General features: G+C 43.2%; 1 protein-coding gene across 4 annotated transcripts in view; it reads right to left on the bottom strand.

The window, feature by feature from the left end:
• Nucleotides 1-272: 272 nt before the first annotated feature.
• Nucleotides 273-25,586, bottom strand: part of TDRD5 (tudor domain containing 5) — a 34,218-nt gene continuing 8,904 nt past the window's right edge. For 3 of the 4 annotated variants that reach the window (XM_073356534.1, XM_073356535.1, XM_073356533.1), the window contains exons 4-18: nt 25,308-25,486; nt 23,596-23,679; nt 22,093-22,149; nt 20,663-20,816; nt 19,364-19,473; nt 17,064-17,284; nt 13,761-13,973; nt 13,057-13,123; nt 11,744-11,944; nt 10,050-10,214; nt 7,497-7,670; nt 5,967-6,176; nt 5,384-5,539; nt 1,620-1,836; nt 273-822 (exon numbers count right to left, since the gene is read on the bottom strand). In XM_073356534.1, the coding sequence (XP_073212635.1) occupies nt 566-822; nt 1,620-1,836; nt 5,384-5,539; nt 5,967-6,176; nt 7,497-7,670; nt 10,050-10,214; nt 11,744-11,944; nt 13,057-13,123; nt 13,761-13,973; nt 17,064-17,284; nt 19,364-19,473; nt 20,663-20,816; nt 22,093-22,149; nt 23,596-23,679; nt 25,308-25,486 (2,465 nt within the window). In that variant the 3' untranslated portion in view covers nt 273-565. The remainder of the gene's footprint in view (nt 823-1,619; nt 1,837-5,383; nt 5,540-5,966; nt 6,177-7,496; nt 7,671-10,049; nt 10,215-11,743; nt 11,945-13,056; nt 13,124-13,760; nt 13,974-17,063; nt 17,285-19,363; nt 19,474-20,662; nt 20,817-22,092; nt 22,150-23,595; nt 23,680-25,307; nt 25,487-25,586) is intronic. The other variant, XM_073356536.1, reaches the window with a different exon arrangement.

Genomic DNA, 25,586 nt, shown 5'->3' with positions numbered 1-25,586 from the left:
CTATCAAGAAAAGGATTATGTGATAGATCCACTGCATTTAAAAAATCCTTACTCACAATAAGTCATAAGTTGCAAAGCTCAAGGCAATGCCTGTTTTTGAAGGGAAGCTGGTTCAGAGGTGAGTGGAAAGAGGGTTTTTTTTTGTTTTTTTTTTAAAGATAGTCTGTTTCTAACATGACTTGCCAAATCTGACCCCAATTTCCTTCCTCCACCTTTTGGAGACTGTTTATATACACACACACACACACACACCCACCACAACAACATTGAAACACAGTTCAAACCACTATATTAAAAAGAACAGTCGTTGCACAGCAGTACAATAAAAGGAATATAACCATCTCCACTGAAAATAAAAGCAACATTTATCCCATACACAGGCATGTCCAAGGAGACCCTAGGCTCTAGTTATCAGGAGGATGAGTATCTCTTACGGCCAAAGAGAAATGGCACAGGAGCACCAACCCCTCAAAGAGCATCTTTGTTTCTCCATCTTGTCTGATGCAGTACAAGTGAATTAGACTCCTTTCTTGAGAAATCATACAGCTGGGGTTCCTCCTTCTCCTCATGTCTCCAACTTTCTCAGGACAGCGAACCAGTGAAAAAGGCCACTGGAGGTGGCCAAGCGTGCAGCAGCTCCCAATGCTGCGGTAGGAGAACTGCGAGGGATGTAGAGCTTCTCGGACACCTGGAGCTCAGCAGCTAGGATCAGGGAATTCTTATCCTCAGCCCCTCGATTAGTGCAGCTGTTACTGCTACTCAGTGTGATAACTTGGGTCCTCCAGAGGTCCTCATTCTTCACCTTCTCTGGAATGACTTCCCCTGCATAGTAAATGAGACAAGGGTGGAAGGATGGTCTAATGGATATGGCACTGGACTGGGACTCAGAAGAACTGGATTCTCAGCTCTATAACAGACATATTATGCAACCGTAGACAAGTCACTTATTTTATGCTGTAAAATGGGCATAAATATTTCATTACCTCAAAGGGGTGTTGTGAAATTAAAATCAATTTATGATTCAGAGGACATACACATGGGAGCTCAGAGGGCTTTAGAAAGAACAAGGGCTTCACTCTCTCATTTGCCATGGTCTTACATGGAATCCCTTAAATGCCAGGAGATGAGAGTCCATTTAATATTGGGAAATCCTAACATTTGAAACAGACAGGCAAAAAAATCTAGGATAAGGGCTGGACAAAAGTAACAGAAGATAAATATCTGGATAAGGCAGGGAAATGAACCAAGAGAGGAATAAACCTCAATTCAAGTTCATCCCCATGGAATACTTAGGAATCCACTTCTCTGCACATGGGGCCAACCTGAAGTACTGCATCAACCCACAGTCACTGTTGGTGCAATGGACAGATGGCAATAAAAAGCCAAGATTCAAGATCTCCATGTGCATACACCAGTGCCCTAGCCCCAGGATTCCTGAGCCCAGCTTCTGGCTATAATGGACTTCAGACAATACCAGAAGCCACCCACCAGTGCCATTAGCATAGTACCAGGATCACAGAGCTAGGGCCAGCATTCAAACTGGGCAGTAGAATGCACATACTAATGCCCCTTCAGGTCTTCACACACTCTAAAAATCCAGTCAGACAAATCCACAGTACCATTCTGCTTCTCCAAAGATACAGGTGCTGTTGTAAGTGAGGCAGAAGCAGCTGGTGCTGTAAGACACTGGACCTTGTTAGGAGATATTTTGTTCTGATCAGGCTCCAGTTGGCTAGGCTCTGCTGAGGGCTGGGAATGGCTTAGGGAGACACAAAACTCTTCCAGTGACTTGGACAAAATAGCAGGATCTGGTGAATCTCCAGGAGAGGCTGGTGTCTGCAATCAAATATAAAACAGAGCAGAGAGCAAGATTAATGCACCCACAGTTCATCAACTGTCCTGGTCACCATATAGTTAAGCATCCAGACATAGCTGGAAAGGAATTCTAGCCACTACGTTTCTTTTTTTTTTTTGGCCAATTGCACAAAATCAGGGCCAGAGACAGCACCTCCTCCACATTCTCCAAGGAGGGCGGCTGCTTATTGCAATGTACAAAATTCCATCTCGGCTCATGTCTTAGCAAGATATTAATGGTCTGCTGTAAAAAACCCTCATAATTCTTGAGTGGAGAGAGGCCCCAGGCACAGCAAGACTGGCAGTGACAGAGTGAGCACAAGGGAATTTGGACTGAGGTTGAGTGGGCTGCTCAGTCAATTTTTAGTTGAATAAAACCTTCGCTTCTAGTTTAAAGGTTCACCTAAGTCACAGATCTGTACCGGGACTGATGTTTGTATTTACTAACTTAAGTTTTTTCCTGACTATAAAGATGAGTTAATGCACTGGCACAGGCTACCTATGGGGGCTGCAGAATCCCCATCCTTGGAGGCTTTTAAGAACAGGTTAGACAAGCATCTGTCAGGGATGGTCTAGATATCCTTAATCCTGCCTCAGCGTGGCAGGATGGACTAGATGACCTTGAGATCCCTACATTTCTATGAACTGTAAAATGATAACATTTACAGTAGACACAAAATTGTTTAAGATAGTCAAGGCTAGACATAACTGTGGGGAGCTCCTGAAATAGTAAACAAACTAGGCAGCATATATATAGACAAAGGAAATTCAGTGTTGACAAATGCAAGGTAATGCACATTTGGAAAGAAGAATTTGAACTAACCGACATTGCTGGGGTGCAAATTAACCAACCACTTGGGAAAGACATGGCCATTGATGTCAATAGCTCAATGGAAATCTCTGCTCAATATGCAGAAGTCAATGCATGAGAACAATCCACAGTGAACTGAGATAAAGCACAAAGGATAGAAACCCTCAGGCTCCAGGCACAAGCCAACTACTAACTGATGGGAGACCAGGAAGAATCTTCTCCTAGGGGAAGTTCTTTCCATAATTTTCCTTTACAAAGTTTCTTGTACCTTCTTCTTAAGTACCTGACAGGGATCACTGTCAGACAAGATGATGGACTGTTCTGGTCCAGTAGGGAGATTCTTACGCTCCTAAAGCCACATGATCAGCTGTCTAATAGTTATGTAGTTATATCTGAGTCAGTACATGAGGAACTCCACATTCTCACATCATCCATTTTGATCTCCTTCTCGTCTCCTCACCTCTGCTTGCACAAGCTAGGTTGTCTGCTCTTCTCTCATTACCTTAGCGCCACTTTCCTCACCCCAACCTCTCTTTGCTCTCACAAAGCCTCACCCATCTCCACCCCATTTAGACCCACCTTTCCTACCCTCATTTCTTCCAGCTCTTCCCCTGATCCTCTCAAATCTGGTTTCTGATACCCCACTAGAACTGCTCTCATCATAGTCTAACCACCTCTTCCTTGCAGTTAACAAGTTGTAGTAATGCACAAAAAACTTGCAGGTATTTGATCATTCCTGATCCCTCTGCTGCCTTCAACATTAGAACAATTTATGCCCCTCCACTATTCCCTCCTCTTGTACATCCCAAACTCTGCATTCATGTTAACTTATACCATTAGATAGTCATTATTTATTATCACCACCTAACTATCAGCGCTCACTTTGTGCTCCACATCCCACAAATGATCCTCCCCAACCTGACTATTAAGAGTCCTGACTTCAATCCCCTAACTCATCAAGCAGTCAGAGGCATTGGCAATATTGACTAAGCAGCTTCAAATAAATTCAGCCATAGACGTACTTTTAAAGTTGTTAACATAGGACCTGCTCCTCCTCCCACTGAAGTTAACTGCAAAACTCCCGCTGAGTTCACGGATGCAAGATCGGGCTAGGTGTAAAACTACACTGAATAGATTCTACAGATTTCCCACCTACAGCAGAGCTGGTCACACAAAGAGCATGCCAGGGGAAAACAAACAACCAGAGAGTCATTCTGTGGAAGCTGACAAGCACTCACCACTATCAGGCCCAAGCATTACACTAATATAAAGCTGCTGAGTCTGGATTGCTAACTACATTTATATAGTATAAAGATTATTTTCTGGGTTCTTTCCTTGCCCTCTTACCCTTTATCATGCAGATGACACTACACTGGGAGGAGAGGTAGATACGTTGGAGGGTAGGGATAGGATACAGAGGGCCCTAGACAAATTAGAGGATTGGGCCAAAAGAAATCTGATGAGGTTCAACAAGGACAAGTGCAGAGTCCTGCACTTAGGACGGAAGAATCCCATGCACCACTACAGACTAGAGACCAAATGGCTAGGCAGCAGTTCTGCAGAAAAGGACCTAGGCATTACAGTGCACAAGAAGCTGGATATGAGTCAACAGTGTGCCCGTTGTTGCCAAGAAGGCCAATGGCATTTTGGGATGTATAAGTAGGGGCATAGCGAGCAGATCGAGGGACGTGATCATTCCCCTCTCTCGGACATTAGTGAGGCCTCATCTGGAGTACCGTGTCCAGTTTTGGGCCCCACGCTACAAGAAGGATGTGGAAAAATTGGAAAACATCCAGCAGAGGGCAACAAAAATGATTAGGGGACTGGAACACATGACTTATGAGGAGAGGCTGAGGGAACTGGGATTGTTTAGTCTGCGGAAGAGAAGAATGAGGGGGGATTTGATAGCTGCTTTCAACTACCTGAAAGGGGGTTCCAAAGAGGATGGATCTACACTGTTCTCAGTGGTAGCAGATGACAGAACGAGGAGTAATGGTCTAAGTTGCAGTGGGGGAGGTTTAGGTTGGATATTAGGAAAAACTGTTTCACTAGGAGGGTGGTGAAACACTGGAATGCGTTACCTAGGGAGGTGGTGGAATTTCCTTCGTTAGAAGTTTTTAAGGTCAGGCTTGACAAAGCCCTGGCTGGGATGATTTAGTTGGGGATTGGTCCTGCTTTGAGCAGGGCGTTGGACTAGATGATCTCCTGAGGTCCCTTCCAACCCTGATATTCTATGATTCTATGATCATCATCACTAGCATACATGAAAAGGAAGGGTCAACACTACTGACTAGAGAGACGTAGCACAGACAGGAGAAATGTATGCTTCCCCACAGAGTTCTGTAGGAGAATCTAGACGTACCTGGAACCATTCAACCCACTCCTGCAGATCACACGGTCTATTAGCAGAGACTGCCAATCATACCAAAGCATGGGATGGTTCTCTGATACAAAGGCACTGAATTAGGATGAGACATTACATTTTGTTTCACGTTACTTGCTATAATTGGATTAATTTGGAAGACACTCAGACAAACTGGTGGTGGGCACCAATGTAAGAACCTAGATGCAGAGGTAGGTAGATTATCTTAAAACAGTTGTGCCTCATTTGGACTAAAGTTTCAATTTAATAAAGACCAACAAAAATATTTCCAGGAATATTAAAATAATTTAAAAACAAAATACGCCACTATACCGGGCCAGAAAATGTGTGCTTACCTTCAGTTCCCTGGTGGGCTCCAGGACTTCTCCCAGTTCCAGTGTCTCCTGGATTGGGTATTTTGACTTTTCAACTGCTGTCCTTGCCATGTTCACATGATCCAAAAATGGCCACACATCATCCCAAGTCTCTTCAGCAGCAGCAAAATGCCCTACCTAAGATACCCAGCAGAGTGGGTGTGGAGAAGAGAGAAAGCGGGAGGGGCAGAAACATATGGAAAACCTGGCAAAAATTGCAACCAAGAGAGAAATAGCATTAAAGGATCAATTATATAATCCTCAATTGAGAGTGGACCTAAACCTCTCATTTTATTTCCAAACAAACTTTTCAGGCACATAACAAAAAAACTTGATATTGTGTTGGTGTACGAGGCCAGCAAGAAAGGAGCCCTGAAATCACAGATCTGGACAAAATGGAGTATCCCTTCATACACACTTCCGCTTTAGGGTGTTGGCGAGGTTTCCCCATTAAATCAGCATATGCAGCCTACTGTGCATCATGCACAAGATGTTTAATTCCCTTTAGGATGTCACCATGGGGCATCTGTCCATTTCCCTCCCTCCCCGAAAGATTACAAGTAACCTGTTGCAGCTGCTCTTTGCTTTGCAGGCTCTGATTTCTTCCTTCATGGCTGGAGGTCTGGCTGGAAGATACCACAGTATCCAACTGCAAGGTGTCATGGCCAATACCAGTCTGCTTATTTAAGGTTTGCAGAGGCAACCAATTTTCATCCCAGATGTCTGAGATCACAGACACCAGCTCTAGGTGTGGCATCTCCAGATGAGGACTTTCCTTTAAAAAAAAAGCAACTAACTCAAGTTGATATTCTATGAGGGTATGTGAAAAATCCAGAAGCCATTCAATAAAGTGCAGAGAATGGAATTCATCTCTCCTTATCCTTGTCCATCTTTCCATTTTCTAAATACCTGCAGCTCCTTCTTATTTAGCCTCAGAAGAGATTCGGTGAGGTTTGATAGTTACATTGGATACTGCTTAATAGCAATCCTAATTTTAACAACTTCCAGTTAATAGGAACATATGGCTAGGAACCAATCCCATCCCACTGACTTTAAAGTTAACGAGACTTGGATTTTGGCAACAGGCAGGTCTCTTATGGCAACTTTTTGACATGCCTTCCCTGGCTACAGACGCACAAGCCTGCCTGAGGCTGGGAGAGTAGGCTGCAGACAGGGCAGCAGCTGGGAGAGCCACTGCAGTCTGGATGCGAGGCTTTCCATAGTTGCCATTTATCTGAAGGTTGCTAGTAAGCGGAAGGAAGACTTGTACAGCCAGGGAAGAATGCACTGGGACATGCTGAGCCTGTGCCCCCGGTGCCAGGCCAGGGTGCTCAGCATGTCCCAGTGCATCCTTCCCTGGCTGCAGCCCCACAAGTCTTCCTTCTGCTTACTAGCAACCTTCAGATAAATGGCAACTTTTATAAGCAACCACTCGGTTCCCAGTGAAATGGAATCTACTGTACTTTAAAATGGACAGAAAAGTCATTGCGTGTCTAAGCCTGGAAGCTTTTAATACAGTACACACTAGCAGCACTGCCACAATACCATTCTTTGTCCTAAGACACGGGGTTCCAGCACGTGTACCATTTGCTCCTTTCTGTGGAGGAGAGGAATACTCTGATGTACAGAATCTGGTTTCTAGGGAGGTTCAATTCCACTATTTTCTTTTGTTTGCATTTAAACAAAATGTATGCTAGTAAGTTAACACTTATTCGCTCAAGAGTATTCTTCTCCACTAACACTAGTTCATATTGTCATCCAGAAGCCTGCAAAATTTCATTGCCAAAACTGTTCCTATCCTAATACCTCGCCAATTATAGTATAAAGATTAACAACCTTTGCAAACATCTCTTGAACAACATTTAAAGTTTGCAGTTTTATTACAGCAGTTTTAAATTGTCACCAACACTTGATTCCTCCGGGGAGCTCCTTTCTATGTCCTATTCTTCCTTACCCTTTATTGCAGGTATACATATTGCCAAATGCTTTTTGGAATTGCTTCTAATCCTACTGTCAGCAGCAAGCTGATAAAGGGACAGTTTCTCATCTCAACCTCAATTAAGTTATTCAGTATTGGAAAAAACGCCAACCTCACCTGCATTTCCAGTTCTGGCTTTCTGGGCTCTCCATTTGGACTTTCCTGGTAATTTTTGTAGTCTTTGCCTTGTGAGTCCCATGAAGTGAGAGAAGAATTCACAGAGCAGGAATGTTCTTGTACTCTTCCTTCAGGTTCTAAGCACATTGCATCCTTTTCGTCAACCCGAGATCTCTAGAAAGAGAACAGCAACTTTATTTCAGCTCACCTGTACATGCTTGTTTGGTTTTTTTAATTCTGATTTTAAAAGATTTATTGTATTTGACATAAGTTACTGTACAAAAATATAGAGAGACATCCACCATGTGAACCAAGGACTCACCCATAACACATATTATTTCAAAAGAGCATGAGCAAAAGTAGTAAGGTACAGTACATATACGATATTTATATTGTGCAAGGTAATTAGCTATAAGATTCCAAATGCAGACACAGGGCTCTCATTCTGCTTGAGAGCAGAGCACCATCATTTGTTATTTGTCTTATGGTAACACCTATAGGCCCCAATAAAGATGGGGGGGTCATTGTGCTAGGCACTGTGCACTGTGTTTAAAATAGAACACTTAGATTTTAGATTTGTTACACTAGTTTTAAATTAGTTATATTATGAGAGATGTAAAAAAATGGTTCCTATAATACTCAGGTCAAGGAACAATGCAATATCTAAGCACTGCATTTCAGGAAGGATGTGGACAAATTAGAGAAAGTCCAGAGAAGAGCAACAAAAATGTTTAAAGATCAAGAAAACATGACCCCTGAGGGAAAATTGAAAACATTGGGTTTGTTTAGTCTGGAGAAGAGAAGACAGAGGGGACATGATAACAGTTTTTAAATACATAAAAGGTTGTTACAAGGAGGGAGAAAAATTGTTCTCCTTAACCTCCGAGAATAGGACAAGATGCAACAGGCTTAAATTGCAGCAAGGGTGGTTTAGACATTAGGAAAAACTTCCTAACTGTCAGGGTATAAGTACTGGAATAAATCGCTTAGGGAGGTTATGGAATATCCATCACTGGAGATTTTTAAGAGCAGGTTAGACAATTACCTGTCAGGTATGGTCTAGATCAGCATTTCTCAAACTAGGGTCCACAGAATGGGGTCCACAGGCCCTGCTGATCAACTCCTCCCCGACCCTCCCAGGAGCAGGGACAGGGTGCGCTCGGGGAAGGGGACGAAATCAAGTCCAGGGCTGCCAGCCCCGCTGATCAACTCCTCTCCCACCCTCCCAGTGCCTCCTGCACACTGTAGAACAGCTGTTCCCCGGTGTGCAGGAGGAGCTAGGAGGGAGGGGGAGGAGTGGGGACGGGGCACGCTCGGGGGAGGGGGTGGGAAGAGGAGGGGCAGGAGTGGAGCGGGGGTGGGAAAAGGCGGGGTAGGGTTAGGGCCTTGGGGGAAGGGGTGGAGTGGGGACAGGGCCTGGGGCTGACCAGGGAACTTGGGGGTTTGCAAAAATTTTTAAATCAAAATGGGAGTCCTCAGGTTGCTAAAGTTTGAGAACCGCTGGTCTAGATAATACTTAGTTCTGCCATGAGTGCAGGGTACTGGACTAGATGACCTCTCGAGGTCCCTTCCAGTCCTACGATTCTATGATCTACTCAAAAGGTGCTCAGATGCCCTGATAAAGTGTGCCACAGAAAAGCCTGTAAGAAAGAAATAAGAAAAGAGCAGACAAAATTGGTTAATAAATATTTCACCACTGTGTGGCCTAGTGGATTGAGAGCCCTGGACTGGGATTCAGGACACTGATTCTATCCTGGCTCTGCCACTGGCCTGCTGGGTGACAGACAAGTCGCTGGCCCTCTGTGCCTCAGTTCCCCCTTTTCAAAATAGGAAAACAATGCTTTCCTTTTTTGTAAAGTACTTGGAGGTCAAATGATGAAAAGTGCTATATAAGAGCTAAATATTATGATGAAGGGGTTTTTTTTTGGAGTGGAACAATAGTTATGTAAGACCAACTCCTCCCCATGCCCAAAAACTGGTTTTCATGGGGTTTTTTAATAAACTAAATTTAGGATGAACAAGCCAAATTTTAATAGCAATAAGCCATGCCAGGGTGTTTATTAGGTGGCTTATGGTGTGCTTCTCTGATGGCTGAATGCGACACACTCAAAAATGCAATTCATGCTGCTCCACTGCAACTGCACATGAACAGATAAGAGGAAAGCAAGTAAAGACACAGGAGATGAGAAAGGGAAAAGTCTGAAGTCAAGGCTGATTCCAAGATACAATATGTGAACTCAATGCCAAGTAAAGGTCTGAGTTCAAAGAATAAGTAGAACAGGAATCTCAGAGCAAAGAGGACTCTATACCTAGAAGTTTAGGGACTACCCAAGAGCTGTCAAGAGACCAGACAAGCAGGCAGGAAAATAAAAGATAAGGGCAAGCATGAGGAGATCTATTTGTGTCCCATCTGAAACATTTTTATTCTTATGGCACCTGTTTGCTTTTTTATACCACAGGGTTAAAACATAGTGTACCAACCCACCAGAGTCTCCCAACACAACAGCTGTTTTTAATCTTGTATTAGACACAGAAGAGCTAAAAACCTCCCACCTGGGCATATGGTTCACTCTCATTCAGCTCCGGATTCACTGCCCTGCTGGCCTCATAGAAAGATTCCTGTTCCTGTAAGGGAAGGTCTGTCCCCGACGAGCCATCATTCTCCTGCTTCGGACTGGGCTGCAGGTACAAGACTGAGGGGTTCAGTTCTATAAACCCCTGTTAAAAATAAACAGTATGTAAAGTCAGTAAAGTGTGTTGTAAGCAACAGAAAAAGAAGAAGAAAAAAAACTAGAGCAAGATTTTGAAATGGTTTTCAAACTGCAGCAACCTGCTACCCAACTGAGTGGGAGTTGGGTTGGGAGCCATCTAGATGCTGGCAGAGTCTGCCTTGTTGCAAAAGTTAAAATGGTTTTCCACAGTGACAAAACTACTCATCAAATGGTACCTGGACATATCACATGCCAAAATGGCAAGACTTCTTGCCACAAGATTTACTGTTCAGCCTACAGATTAAAGCAAAGGACACGGCCCCTGGGTTCTGCCTGTTACTGACATTTGAAACCGTGGGATTTTGTTTATAGTTCTTGGTAAAACAGTGCTGACTCTCACTGTCAAATCACAGTGTTGGCCATTCTTAGTTATATTAAATTATACATTTTTACAGCACTGTTTAACAGCCTAGGCCCCTTTCTAAACGATAATCTGGTGCTGGAGCATAATCCATTTAGTGTGACACTTTAGCATAACCCACTATACACTTACCAGGAAAAAAATAAATCACACTAGCATCTTTATACCTCAGTATGCTGTAACTGGGTTTCTGTGGTCAGTGCAGACAAGGTTGGAGATTTACCTCTTGAAATTCACCTTGAGCTTCAAACAAATAAGCTAATTACAACTAATCACCTGAGACTGAGATTTCCAGAGCAAAAGTACCAAAACTGCATAACAGTTTGAGTTCTTTCATTAACAAAAATAAACACAAAAGCAGAAGACTTCCAAGCAGACTTGAAACTAGACAGTAAAACCTCATCAATTTCAGAGAGATGGAACTAAATGTTTTAGTTCATTTTCTGAGCAAATCTTGTGCTGTTAAAAATGATGGACTGACAGAACTGGTGAGAGCCAGGAATAGAAAAGGCAAGTATCCTATAGGCAGTTGCACATGTGTACCTTAATCCTGCCCTGTAACACAGGCTCTTCACTGCTATCCCAGTTCTGGACTGCTATTCAGAATGTCTACAGTTCTCAAACTTTTTTTCCATATTTACATAAGGTCCCTATCAACACTACTTGAACAAACAATAAATGATAATAAAATATCCACATTAAGAACCTCCTAAACCCATGTTAGCAAATGTTACCAAAGAATCCTCTCTGTAACATTGATGAAGCCATAGCAGCTTTCTGAACAACAGCACAGCAGAGATGAAAGCGCACATGAACCCTGCAGCATTACACAGTGGTGGTTAGGTGATGAAGTTCAAATGTCTAATTGTGCTCAGGCTGTGAAAACCTGTTTAAGATAAATGTGAACTTAAGCTTTATGAGATAAAGGACTATTGTATGAATATACTGGACTCTTCTCCCTGGGATGAGTGAAATTTTAAGGTGCACTGGAAGTTCCTGTTGCATTTCTTTTGTTAAGAGTAAATTTTCCATGTTACATAATCCAAATTCCCACCATATTACAGCCCCTTCCTTGAACAGTCTTGCTCAAACTCGCCACCTCTGCCCTTCTTCACCTTGGAGAGAATATTTTCTCTGCAAATGACAGCATGGCCCTCTGCTCTCAAGACCTGATGGATGTAGATATCTTCATCAGAGGTAGTGTCACACAGGAAGAGGTGAAGAATACCGTTCACATATTCATCCACCACTCCCACCAGTGGCTTCAGGTTACACAGCTTCCAGAACTGTAGAATGGCATTGGTAGTCCAATGCCCCTTGAAGAAAGGGGGATAAACAGGTTACTACAAAATAGCCCATTGGCAGCTATATGAAGCTTATTCTCATTCCTAGAAAGTTTGCTGTGGATGCAAAGGGTGAAGGCAAGCTAGATTCAGGGGCACAACCGGGCAAGGTTTAGCTGAAGTAAGTGTAATAAAGGTGTACCACACAGGCAAATGCACCAAACTGAACCTGACAAGATTACCAACACTCAATTAAGTTTAACTACTCAAAATGTAAAAAGGCTGCAGAGCTGGAGTTATTACTGAGAAGCGACGTGCACTCTAAGCTCTTATTTTTCCAATGACTGACAAACTGTGTGGCCAGCTCCTGAAGTTTTATCAGGAGCCTTCTAATACATGGTGATTTGCTGCAAGCCTCAGCTCCCGGAGTCATGTGATTAAAGGAGAATTTCAGCTTTCATTTATAAAAAAAGTTTCTAGCCCTTATAGTTCTGAAGAAAAGCTTGAAAATGTGAACCTAAATGCTTAGAATGTGAAGGAAATAAAAAGAACCCAAAATGTATTATTGGTAGAAAGCCTTTCCTCCCTTTGGAGTTCTTTCACATACTTCTCACCCCAGACAGATTATTTTGTTCTGAGAAAGTCTGATGGAAATTTATTCATCTGTTTTGCAGTTAGAGTGGAAAGGAAATCAGGGATCCTGCTATAAGGGGTGATGGGCTGACTCTAAAGAGGGTCCTGGCCAGTCCCCCCTTGTGAAGGAAGTTTTGACTAACATGGGTCACTCAAGTAAAGCAAATATTTAAAGCAGAGAAAACTGGGCTGGATTTCCCAAGGCTCCACAAGGGTCACAGAGCACTCAGGACAGAGGAGAAAGCTTATTCACTGGCATAATGAATACCTCTACAGGAGCTGTCCATTTGTAGACAGAATGCAAACCAGCATGTTATGAATACTCAGAAAGGGAACAATGATAGGTTGACAGACAACAGCAAAACTCCCATGCACTTTGGTGGGAATCAGATCAGGCCCAGAGAATGTCAACATCAATATTACTCAGTTTATTTCAAGTAGGCAAGAGGCCAATGTCTACTGCACAGTCCCATTATATATAAATAGGTGAAAAACTGTCTGTGGATACATACCCCTATGGGTTTCACCCATGCCAAGGAACAAGGGATAGCTTGGGCAGGAAGTTTCGAATAGCAGCACCTGCAACAGGAATCAAATCCATCATTTCATCACACACCAAGAGTTAAAAATATGGATGGTACAAGTTTCCATGAGCCATATAGCCTCTTGATCTTCAATTCCAACAGCCACCTCATAGTTGTATTTTTTTAAATTAATATTTTATGCTTATGAAAGACGTCCGATGAACAGCTCTGGCAACCAACATCCTCCATCCAAAGAATGGGTACAGCACAGACAACAGCAGTGCCAGTTCCCACGCACTGCACCATGCCAAATGTATCTCACCCCTGCAACTCATTAAACAGAGACCGATGGTTATGACTTTTGTTTCAATCAGTGTCAAAGCCCCCATGTAGAGAGGCAGATGAGACAGGAGAACAGACTAAACAGTGTGGAGGCTAGGAAAGGAGGGAGATGAAAAAAGCTCTCTTCCCTCCACTCCAACCAACTCAAAATAAGGACAACTGATGCTTTATGTTCATCCCAGAATAAATGACAACTCCAAATATGTCTGGAAAACACTGTGAAATCTATTGACAGTGTTTATGCAGCTTTCCCCAAAGGGAGTGAAGGTGGGGCAAGCTCCAGGAGAGAAGGTAAGATTTGGCAGCACTTAGCCAAAATACCCTTAGCCAGAATACCACAATTAACTTACTTGAGGAATCTCAGGCAAGACTTCGGCACAGTCCGCAGATTTCCAAAGTCTGGGAAGAACACCTCCACCTCCTGTTCGCTGAGCACCTGGTGGATGATGACTCGGTACCACCATTTGTCCTCCGAAATCCTAACACAGCAAAGATGGCCAGGCTGGACCAAGACCTCCGGCATGACATAACGGTCAGAAACATTTTTATTTGAATAGCATCGTCTGCAAGACACCACAGAAAAAGGTCATGCCCAGCAGGAAGCAGTACAGACAGAACTGCATAGGTGCTTCAGTACAGCATTGCTTTCTTGTTTTCCTTTAAACCTCTCTTTGATATGAACTTTCAAGGAGCCTTATGGTAAAACATCAGAGCTAAGAACAGTTTTCAGAGTTAACGTAAGATCTAGGAAAGGCAATGCAGAGGAAGATCTTCCTTAACAGTGAAGGTGACCCTTCCATATCATGCTCTTATACCACATGGGTAGAGTACACATGTACTTTAAACATTTACGATGAACACACAGCCAAATTCAAAGGCTCAAATATATTTATATTCAAAGAGTATAAAAGCACACACAGGGATTTTACTCGCCTTCCAGCAAATACAGTAGGTGCAGCTGTGACACAATGTACTTCAGCGTAGCACCCTGCAATCCCCATATTCATCAATGGTATATGGTTGTGGTATTTCATACAAAGAGTGCCTTGAAAGGTATCATATGAAAAGTCATGATCTGCTGAAACTCATTGTTCTGTCAAAATATGTATATCATGATGTACGATGTTATAAGATTTTGCTATATGGTTGTTATTGACAGGTGTAATGAGTTTGGGATACACCCACTGCTAACCTTCCAGTGACAACAGGGGTGGTGACCCACACCCAGATGGGCATTAACTGACCCTGATCAGCAGGGGAATTGTAAACAAGAGATTTACAGTTCTGTAAGAGACCGTTGTGCAAGCACCACACAATCGGGATTGCTCAACTCTGAATCAGCAAGGCCCACGAGGACATGCCTGGGCCAATATCTTTCCAGGGACACAGACTGAGAGTATAAAATAACGGACAGTGGCATCACCAGACCATCTCTCGTCCCTCACCTACGCCGAAGGGCAACAAGAGAAAGACTTGGAACTGAGGAGATTAGTCTCAGGCTGGGAAGGAAATTGTGCTTAAGAATTAAGAACTGTAACCTACCTATAACATCCAGTGAGATGAGAAAAACTGCTTCAATTCTTGCTTAGTCTAAACGTTTAGGATTTAGAATATGTGTTGATCTTTTGTTTTCTTAAGGTAACTATCTCTGATCTTTATGCCCAGCACTTATAATTAGGGCCATGATTATATCACGGAATCCGTGACTTCCAGAGACCTCCGTGACATTTTCTGCCCCAGGGCTGGACTACTGTCAGCAGGCAGCCCCACAGCTCTCAGTTCCTGCAGGCAGAGGCCCCCAAGCAGCTCCTAGCCGCTGGGCAGCAGGGGTCCCCCAGAGCTCCAACTCCCCATGGGCAGCTGGGCTCCCCACAACAGAGGAGAGCAGGGGGACCCCACAGCAGCCCAGCCACAGCGGGTGGCAGGAGCCCCCCCAACAGCAGCCCAGCTGAGGGAGGCAGACAGAGCCCCCCACAGCTGCCCAGCCACCAGGGTGGGGATTGGTCCCTGCAGCTGCCCAGCTGCTGTGGGTGCTGGACCCTTCTCACTCCCCGTTTTATCCGTGATTTTTACTAAAAATATCTCTGACATGTCATGGACTTCTGTGAATTTTTATTACCTGTGACCTGTCCATAATTTTTACTAAATATCTCTGACAAAATCTGAGCCCTACTTAAAATCACTTTAAAAAAAAATCTTTCTGTAGTTAATAAACTTATTTTAATGTTTTATCCTTACTAGTGAGTCTGTCCAAAGTGCTTGGGGAATCTGCTCAGATTACAAAGGCTGGTGCATATCTATTTTCCTTCGATGATGAAGTGGCAAACTAATTACTGAGCTTGCACTGTTCAAGAGAAGGCCTTGAGCAGTGCAAGACGGTATATATCTGGGGTGCAAGGCTGGGGACTTGGGAGATTTGCTGGTCTCTCTCTGTGTATAGTTTATGAGTTGCATGAATGCTCTTCACACCACTTAGCTGGATGTGCCTCTGCATGCTGATGGCTGAGTGATAACAGTACCTGGAAGGGTTTGCTGCTTGTCACTGGCAAAGCATTGAGAGAATGAGCCCAGGCTGGAGAGTTAAAGGGGCCAGTGATCCCACTTTTCCAGGTTGCTCACACAGGCGTAGTAAAAAAGTATATGTAAAAAGTATAGTTAGAGCTGTGTTACAGAGTTCAGTTTTAACCGAAGCGGTCAACCTTTATTTTGTTGAAATCTCATTGAAATGGAAAAAAAAAAAATCAGAATCCAAACTGAGCACTATTTGATTTTTTCATAGTGGCTCAATGAAGAATGAATAGAGAGAATTATAAGCATTTAAAAGGTTTCAGAGTAGCAGCCGTGTTAGTCTGTATTCGCAAAAACAAAAGGAGTACTTGTGGCACCTTAGAGACTAACAAATTCAAATAAATTTGTTAGTCTCTAAGGTGCCACAAGCATTTAAAAGTAATCCTATTTGGCAATTTTTCATTAATATTATCTCACTTTTTTGGTACCCCTTCTGCAAGAAATTTAACACATTCTGGGAGCTGTCCTTTGGTCACTTTTCTCTTACTCATGCATTAATTCCTAGAATATGAGTTATGCATCAGTAGTGATGCTAGAGAGCATTTCATAACTATCCCTAAAAGCAGTAAGTACCCCAATCATAACAAGCTTTTTCTTTAACACAAAACCTTTAGATAATGACCTTCCCAAATACATGGAAAGCATGACAGTCAGATGAGCAAGTTTGATGAAGCTGGGGTAAGTAGTGCTTTTTGGTATCTGTTGGAGATGGACGTGAAAGCCTTAAGGAGTCCTATATCAACAGTGCTGTAGGCAACATGAAGGTGCAAAGGAATGCATAAGTCCTTTGCCATAACTATTTATTTCTATGCTTTTAAATTTGGGTGGATGAAGTGTGTCCTGCTGCAGCCCTAACTGCCACCAAACATAGTTCTTGTTTTCCAGTTATAGAGGGATGAGTAAGCACTATGCATACATGAACGAGTAGAGTGCATGAACATCTGCACCAACATACCCAAGCCGGTACCAACCACAACAGCAAGCTGGGTGCCCTGCTCTCTCAGCAGCATAGCACATGCATACACATTCTCATGGAGAATCTTCACAACAGGCCACAGCACAAAGCTGATGCAACGCTTTCTCACCTCATCTCAATCATCATATCCTCCAGCATCTCAGATGTTTCCCTGCTACATAGACGGATGTAGAACTGGTTAGGAGAGATTATGTACTCCACAAAGACACCCACTAGCATGCTACTGTCCAGTGCAGGGAGACAATAAAGTCTTCTGTCCTGAATAGCATCAGGGGGGATCTCGGGTTCTGCTATCTCCCGGGCTAGCTGTAGCTCCTCCACATCCAGATACTGCAGAGACAAGAAAAGGAGTAAAAGGAACTGGTGCTCAGACAGATGGTTAAATGCTGGTGCTGTGGGTGCATTGAACAAGGACAAGCAACTGCCCCATTAAGATAAAACCCAGTGCTGGTGGGGCTTGTCCTAATGCCTAATGGAAAGGATTCTAAGTGGCACTGTACAGCCTAAGTCCAGTGCTTAATTTGTAATGACAGAGGTACTGGAGCTTGTGCTCAAGTGATATTGTTACTTTCATAACTGATGTGGCAAGCCTAGAGGTGCCAGGGCTTTGAACTGCAAAGCGTAGAGGGCAAGGGCTTAGCCCTGGCACAAATTAAGCACTGCTTAAGTCCCATTCCAAAGCCCTGCCTCTTAAGTTCTTCACACAACGAGGGCTGGCAGATTTAATTGGGGTGGTTCAGACCCACAATAAAGGGGAAGGAGTGCCTGACTTACCCACAGCAAATATTCCAATTAAACATTGGGTCTGACTGGCTCAACAGAGGAGATCATCTGCCAGCAGAAGGGTTCTCTGGAAACAGGGAAATTCTAAGGACTCTCTCTGGGATGTGCTACACCCACCAAGGAAGGAAATGGGGAAGAGACAGAAACAGATACCTCACACCAGATTTGAGAGTGACCTCTGAGTTTTCATCATGAAAACTTAGAGACAACCCCAGAAGGGAGAAAGCCAGTCCCTTCCATGAGAGGACTTGACTGAAAAGGTGAACTAAATCTTTTTTGGTTTCATTTAGTTATCTGGGTGTATGCAATAGCCTGAAGGCAGTGCTTTCTGCTGCCCTACAGAGATTCAGACTCCATCTGTGTACACTGCTTCTTGTGCCAGCAAGGAGAGTGTGTGCCATAGAAGTAACATCAGGACATGGAGAGTTGAGGCAAGGGAGAAAGAAGGAGAAAGGCACCTCACCTCACCTGGTAGCCATCCCTACTAGACAATGCAGAAGCAATGCAGATGAGCTCAAAAGACTGCATGATCAATTACCACAGATGAAAACTGCATTGTGGGAGTAAGGTACTTAACAGAATGAACAGATTCATAAATATTAAGGCTAGAAGGGACCATTATGATAATCTAATCTGATCTCCTGCACAACTAGGGCCTTACCAAATTCACAGTCCATTTTGGTCAATTTCATGGTCAGAGGATTTTAAAATTCGTAAATTTCATTATTTCAGCTATTTAAATCTGAAATTTCACAGTGTTGTAATTGTAGGGGTCCTGACCCAAAAAGGAGTTGGGGGGGGCAGGGGAGGGTCGCAAGATTATTGTAGGGGAGGTTGCAGTACTCCTAGCCTTACTTCCATGTTGCTGCTGGCAGTGGCCCTGCCTTGGGCAGCTGGAGAGTGGTGGCTGCTGGCTGGAAGCCCAGCTCTGAAGGTAGAGCTGCTGGCAGAAGCAGCACAGAAGTAAGGATGGCACAATATGGTATTGCCACCTTTATTTCTGTGCTGCTGCTGGCTGGGAGCTGCCTTCAGAGCTGGGCACCTGGCCAACAGCCACCACTCTCCTGCCACCCTGTTCTGAAGGCGGCACAGAATTAAAGGTGGCAATACTGTGAACCACCTAAAATAACCTTGCGACACCCCCCCCCCCGCAACTCCCTTTTGGGTCAGGACCCTCAATTTGAAAAACACTGGTCTCCCCCATGAAAGCTGTGTAGTATAGGGTAAAATCACACAAAAAGACCAGATTTCACAGGGGAGACCAGATTTCATGGTCCGTGATGCGTTTTTCATGGCTGTGAATTGGGTAAGGCCAGAGAACATAACAGGCCAGAGAACCTCACCCAGTATTCTCTGCATCAAGCCAATATGCTATAACTCAATAAGAAGCTATCTTTTAAGAAAATATCCAATCTCAATTTGAAAACTTCAAGTGATGGAGAATCCACAATGTCCCTAGGCAAGATGGCTTTGGATAGGCTGGATACAGATGCAGAAAGATTCCAGTGGCTCTGCAAGGCTGAGTCTGGCTACAGTACACTCTTGAAGGGATATTTAAATTCCCAGTAGCCAGCTACACTAATCACAGCTTCCAAACCTAAAATGCACCCCCTGAAGGTCACTCACTGGTTTCACCATTTCTTTTACCACATTGAATGCTCTGCTTTTTTTCAGGTCCAGATCCTCAGAGTTCTCAGAACAGAAATCCCAGCTGGAGACCTTGAGCTCAACAGCACCTAGTGAAGATGTAAAAGAATCAGACTGACAGATCTCATCCTTTGATTGCTCAACTAATGGAATCAAATGTGCTCGGTTAGAAGATGAAATTCACACATCTTAAAAGCCAGAGCTGTTACCTTCCAAGGTTCTGTCTACGTTCAGGAAATTTATCTTTGCTTTTACTCCAGTGCAAATATGTTGCACTGATGTAAAGCAGGGCTTACACAAGTGTGACTTAACCCAATGAAGAAATTGCCCGGGTGTAACTACATCAAGATAATTACACTTGCACAAATTCCCAATGTATAGTCACCACATTGTAAGCCCCATTTTACAGCAATGCCACACCTTATGCTGCCAAGTCACACTACACTGATGTAAATGTCTTTAGTGTAGATGGGGCCTTAAGAAAGGAAGAACATCTATTTGGGCTTCAGAAAGCAGTAAGAAAAAGAACTGATGTACATCAAGATACAAAAGCAGAAACACTAAAATTCATTCCTTGCCCAGTGGTACATGCTACAAAACTCATTGATAAAAAATTCCATCCTCAACTCACAACAAAAAGGCTTCAAAAATACCTGCATTAAAGTATAATCTGCAAGATGCTGACAAAGCAAGCTTCCCTCCATAGAGAAGGGAAGGAAAAGCAGATGATTTGCCTTCACAATTCAAATGGACAGCACTTTTACCCAGCACGCCACACACTTTCAACTGCTGTGAGGCTGGTCACAGATTCCAATACTTGCAGCAGAATCTAATCTTTTTTTTTTTTAAATGAAAAAGAGCTAGCCTTTATTGTGAAAATACTCTTTAGCAATGAATCTAAGCTATTCTGTCTTCTCGACAGCCTCAAACAGTAATTCAAAGACAGATGTGAAATCTCCCCATTCATCTCGACTGGTTTTTAACTTTGAATATAAATGTCAAATCTAACAGTTTCACTCAGGCTTGACAAATCCACTCACCAGTGGTAAGAAATGAGCAAAGCTCCCAGCGTATAATGCTGAATCGTGCTCTGAACGCTACTCTGTTTAGACCAAGGTGATGAATTGTATGATGAGACTTGTAGACTCCGCTTCTCTTTTACAGATCCCATTTTTAAGGGGCCCTGCTGTAGGTCTTTGTGGGTAACATCTGTCCCACCAGCAGTATTTTGGTCACTCCTGCCCTACAGCGAAACATGGACATATAAACCTCACTTACCATCCGCTAAGCACTTGGATTCAAGATCAAAGACCAGCCAGTCTTGTTCTCCTTCCTTGCGCTCAACGTGGAGAATATCATTAAGGGCCCCAACAAACTCCATCACATTTAAGAACCCCAGCTCCTTCACGGATAGCTTCTCTTTAAAATGTGCCTGTTGCCAGAAAAGAAGAGTTTTACAAGGTATATTCAACTGCCCCTTTTTTTTTTAAACTGCGACCACACCTGCAGAGCAGACAACAATAAAAACTTAAAGAACTAAAGAACTTGGCAAGCATAATTTGCAAGAGGGGTTTAAGTGCCCCTGCAGCAGTGAGTGGGTTATCATCCACTGGGATCAGGCGACAGCATCTCACAATCCACTTCTGCCATTGTACGATGGAGGTAGGGGGTGGTTCCTGTGCACATCAGTCTTCGCTGATATCCAATGTCTGTTTCTAAGAAGACTGAGCAATAGTTAAAAGCAACTCAGATGCACGAATTTCAGGTTCCCTTTGAAAACACGGGAAAGCAAAAATGGCTGCCAAATGGAAGAGCTCTAAGATCAGGAGAGAAAAGAATTTTAGAATCAAACTTCTAAAGGGAGTTAAAACCATGGGGAGGAAAAAAATTCCAAGCTATAAAAACAGTTCAATGGTATCTTTTAAACAGAATGGTTTCACAGTCGGGACTATAAATTGGTACAAATCATATCCACATGACTTGCAATCTTCTCATTCTTGGTGCTGGACATGGATAGCAGCACTCCACAGTGCATCAATTACAAGGTTCATCACTGTGTAACAGACACATACCGGATCCCTAAAACTGGACATAGGATGTAGATTTACCTTTTGCACATCTAATAATTTTGTAAAATGACCAAAAAAAAGTGTTTAGCTGGAACACAGGACTACAGATAGGAGCCTGCACCCAAACAGAACAAGCTTGAACACTAGTTCCCTAATATTAGTGGAGCTGCTCCTCAATACCAAAAAAATTAGACTCTCTCAAACTACATTTATTCAGTTCTCCTAAGTTTCTTAAGAAGGGTATTTCATTTACTTACAGGATTCCACAAGGATGCAAAAAATCAATATTTCAGCCCCTCTGGCCTGCCTAAAGATTAGTTAAATAAAATACCCTTGTAAAACTCTTTAAAAGAATTATTGGAGTAATTAAGTTTTGGGGGCACTCCTATTTCCTCATTGTCAGTACGTGAATGGACATAAGTTCAGCATCATCATCTTAGCTCCTACTGGGTATTTATCTTCACCATAAATCCAGCACACAGAGTTGGCAGCCTCTTCTGGAGGGAACCTGCACTGAAAAGAGAAAACTGCTCTACCAGAGCTGAGAGAGAATCTTGCAGAGTGCTCTTTGAACATGCAGTATGTCCAGCTTTAACCAAACCGAATAAAGAGTCCCTACCCGCTAGAGGCAAAACTTACCTCAAACTCACTAGGTAGCTTAGACGCAAGCAAACCCTCGGGATACTGGGCTGCAACCTACACGATAGGAAAGGACACATCATAACCAGACAGTTGTGTACCTGGACCTTAGGTGAAAGAGGGAGTAAGAATAGCTTCATATTGCAACACAGACAACTAAACAGCATATTATGAGTGCAAAATATATACTTATAGAAAGTTAGGGGCCCTAGCTTTTTAATGACATGCGCTTTATTACTAGCCCCTGTGGCTAGATATGTTGGATCTTCCATCTGTTGATGCCCAAAATTAGCAGTGCTTTGCCACTCATCCAGAACCTCAGACTCACATAACTTAATTTCTGAGGGTACATATAAACTGGAAAAGGAGGAAAGGACTACAAATAACATGTGTATGTTTGGAATTCATGGCCCCACACAGTGAGCCAAGCAGGAGCAGCAAATGAAAGAGCCCTTTAAAAGATCTGCATCGATGCATTCGACCCACTGGCCTCAACTGTGGCCGCAGGCCCTGCTACAAGATACAGAAAGTGCATCCAGAGTCTGGCTCAGTTAAAAGAGAGAATTTCAATGGAAAGTATCTATCCAGAAGAGTAATTTACTTGGCATGGGTTCATCTGTCCCAATCAACAAGTCCACACATCTCTGTGAATTCAGTAAAGAGAAACTCTCCATTGTATACAAGGATTATGAAAATTCCACATTGTAGAATACCTGCAAGGATCAGAAGTCTAATTTCCCAGATAAATAATCTAGGCCAGTGGTTTTTAAGACCTTTTCCATACCCTTACCTTCTTTTCCATATAAGCACCATCCTAACACCCCTCTCCAATCTAGCCAAAAACCCCTCTCCCACTTAGCTATATGGGAAGGACAAAGTAGTCATGCCTCCTACATCTACCTGTTCACGACCTCCAGGTTCAGAACCCCTGACCCAGACAGCTATGCTGAGAAGCCCCAATTAGCAGTCCACCACTGTATTTCAGTATGGTTGCTTAAGTGCACCCATAACATGCTAGGTACTGTCGACACTTATAGGAAGATGGCGAGCTCTTTAGCGCATGAACTATCTGTAAAATTGCAGCTGCTGTGAAGGGGGATAGTTCAAGACATAAGCAGCAAAAGAGATAGTAGTAGATTAGGGGGAGTGAGATCACACTGGACAATAAATATACACATTTAAATAACCTAGAGGTGTCACCACCTTTCATAGGTTCTGATTCTGCACAAGCATCAGGATTCATAGATAATCTGTATTCTCTGCTGGGCTTTTCCAGCCTAGCTGATGCCAAAGACAGAGGAAACAACATATTTCAATCTTGTGGGAAGAGAGGCAGACCACAGGCTGGCTGACCCCACATCATCTTCCCTAATTTATCAGTAACCACCAAGTCTACTGAAAAGCAGCAGTGATGTTCCTTGAGCATCAGGCTTTAGACATGCTAATGTCTAAATGCTTATTCCTGCCCAAAGCTTAGAGACATTTCCAGATATGAACACTTACAACTCGGATCTTTTCTTTGAGTTCTGAGCTGACTGTCCCTCCGGCTCCCTTCTGTGCAAGCATCATCTTAATATCCTTCTCCAACTTCAAGGAAAAGCCAAAAATCATACCAAGAACAAAAAGGTGAATTACAAGACTCAAGAAAACTCATATCAAATTGTGCAATCAAGGGGGCAAATAATTACAGTAAAAGATGTGTTTATTAGTGGAAATTACATCGAGATTAGGATTGCAGTGAAACAGGATTGAATGTCAGCATCTAGCAAAGGATTTTTAAAACACATTGCATGTATAAGATGCACAACCATTAACTCTAAAACTGCTCATATACAGGCACTTGGAATGTCTAGTAGTTCTTGCCCTTCATAATCTCTGGGACTCTATTCTGTAGATCACCAATACTGATCATGGGTCTTGCTGCGATGCAGGGGTTTCCAATTAATTACTGTTTACATTTACCATTATACCACCAGTGTTGTACCACTTCATCATAAAGCAGACTATGCACTAGCCATAAGCCAGTTTTCTGGAGCTCTCAGAGCACCTCACACACTTCCTTTCATTCTTCCTTCGTCCCTAAGACTCTTGCCATGGCATTCTCCCACCTACCATCCCGTGGCATATGGGCCTTCTAGCAGTAACTAACTATACTGCAGCCTATTACAATTCTGGATCAGTTCCCTCCCACAGCCTACACTTCATTCAAACCTCCCTGCTAAACCTATCCTTTGTAATCTTTCCCATTCATGTCTATGCACCTACCCCCATGCTGCCCCCTACATACAGAACTCTATCTCCCTCATTTGCTAAATGACCCTCTTAGGTGTGAAGTATTATTCATTTCAAATCCCCCCTTAACACATGCTGCTCCATTAGTACTTCAATGATCTAAAATAATCCACACCACCTCCCATTTGTACCATTAACCATTGTATTCATCATGGGTCAGTATTGGATTGTCTGTGCCTGATCACCTAGGTAAGCACACTGAGGTAAGGAGAGTGTGTCTTCCTTTGTCTGAATATTGCCTACCACACAGAACTCAATAACAATGGCTGCCCTTTGGACCAAGTCCTTCCTTGGTGCTAATAAACGGTCCAGTTATACTCTACCTCAGCATAGAGCCCATCAGGACCAGAAAGGACAAAGGAAATAGTGTCTTTCAGTTATGGCATTAACTGGAAAAGCCTCCATTCTTTTTTGTCCTTGGGAGGAAGTATAGCTAGTAGTCTGAGCAAAGTACAGGGTCTCAAGGCTCCTGGTTTCTATTCCTTTCTCTATGAGATTCTATGTGATCTATGACAAGTGACTTAACCACAGTGTACCTCAGTTTCCATATGTATAAAGTGGGAATAGTTGCCATGGCTTATCTACCCTCACAGGAGGGTTATGAGGCTTAATATTAAGTGCTCTGAGATCTCTGAGTGGAAGGCACTCTATCTTTAGGTAACAAGTTGATGGTCATTACAGGAAATGGCCAATGGGTTATGTGTAACACGAGTACAGAGATTTTGCACACCAGAAATAGGATTTTGACAGCCCACTGGACTCCTATGCCAATATCAATTTGTTTGTTGTTGAACTAATCTGAAAACAACTTAGAAAACTCTAGCCTTGTACTGATGATACACTGTATCCCAGACACAATTACATTATTAAATGACTCTCCTTAAGGATAAGAAACCCCACAGCTCACTTCTTCAGTTACTCACTTGTTTCAGTCTCTCACCACAGTTCCCTACTTCTGCTTCCACTGGCTCTGATCCCCATTTTGGTGTTTTGAGGCTCTCTGTACATAAGACAGATCCTGGAGGGGGTGTCCTAACTGCAGGTACTGGCAGAGAATCAGAGTTGGCCTGCTCTGCTTTCTTTGGCTGAATCACCTTCTCACCTTAAGCAGAGAAGAGGTTTATACATGGCATTAAGCAGGTCACAGTTTCCCATTTCCCTGGCAGGCAGGCAATGTTGGGCTCACACCAATGTTTATCCAG

Source organism: Lepidochelys kempii, chromosome 8, assembly GCF_965140265.1.
Source record: "Lepidochelys kempii isolate rLepKem1 chromosome 8, rLepKem1.hap2, whole genome shotgun sequence".
In the NCBI taxonomy this organism is placed as follows: domain Eukaryota; kingdom Metazoa; phylum Chordata; order Testudines; family Cheloniidae; genus Lepidochelys; species Lepidochelys kempii.
This window is presented reverse-complemented; position numbering and strand designations above follow the sequence as displayed.